This window comes from Temnothorax curvispinosus, unplaced genomic scaffold, assembly GCF_003070985.1.
Source record: "Temnothorax curvispinosus isolate PA1 unplaced genomic scaffold, ASM307098v1 QBEX01006030.1, whole genome shotgun sequence".
NCBI lineage: Eukaryota > Metazoa > Arthropoda > Insecta > Hymenoptera > Formicidae > Temnothorax > Temnothorax curvispinosus.
In genome coordinates this window covers 1-956 of record NW_020215810.1, presented here as the reverse complement: position 1 = coordinate 956, position 956 = coordinate 1, and the positions used below count along the sequence as shown (strand labels likewise).

The 956-nt window shown below is 31.2% G+C and overlaps 1 protein-coding gene across 1 annotated transcript; it reads right to left on the bottom strand.

Annotated features, from left to right (window-relative positions):
• Positions 1-254: 254 nt before the first annotated feature.
• On the bottom strand, positions 255-641 carry LOC112455336 (chymotrypsin-1-like). The gene has a single exon (XM_025017183.1). The coding sequence runs from the start codon at positions 510-512 to the stop codon at positions 255-257; it is 258 nt and encodes an 85-aa protein (XP_024872951.1). The 5' UTR covers positions 513-641.
• Positions 642-956: the final 315 nt, after the last annotated feature.

The window sequence follows — 956 nt, the reverse complement described above, 5'->3', positions numbered from 1 at the left end:
CCATAGCTTCTCGCACTTTTCTTGCGGATAAACACTCATATCAATTTCTTGCAAGTTATTCGAAACCTCTTCATCATTCTAAAAAGGGTAAGTGCGTATTTGGACATTTGAAAGAAATGACGAACAATAAATAATTATTACATATCTTCTCACTTGTTACTTTTAATTTGTTATATTATATATGAAAAGAAAATAATGAGTTTTTCTTCGAAAAAATTGTTTTATTTTAGACATTAAACTAGAAAATTCCGATATCATGAGTTCGATATTACCATTGTAAAATCCCATTCGGATAACGTGCACGACTTGCCCTCGAGATTCTCATCGCTTGTCATAAGATTTATCGGTTGCACTAGCTCGTTGTAATTGATAGGAGTTTTAAGATGAATCAAGGCGATATCATACAGTCGAATGTCGCCCATTATGTAATCTTCGTGGATGCTAACACTTTCTATGTCATAAACATCTCCTGATTCGTTCAAGAAGTTTGTTCCGACATGAGCTTTTAGCATATACAGCTCATATTTGAGAAATCTAATGAGATAAAAAGATCATACATATGTACTAAGTATGTATATGTATGTATACTTAATTTCACATATTATGTCCATTTGACTTATTAAAAGACTAGTTTTATAATTATATTTTACTAATACGGTATTGACATAGATTTAGAATGTGTAACATACCCTGCGACACAACTTGCTGCGGTTAATATGTTACAATTATTGATAATAGATCCACCGCAATAGTGTTTATCGTCATATCTCAATGAAACTTGATACGGAAATTTGCCGATGGGAGCATACTTTCCACCGATGATATAAGGTGATGGATCTCCTTATTGACAAAAATAAATTAATCATGTTAATATACGCCGAAATTAATATTTGTTACATTACTACATACACTTTTAACAATAATAATAAAACATTGTGTCAATTTTACGGCTAAGT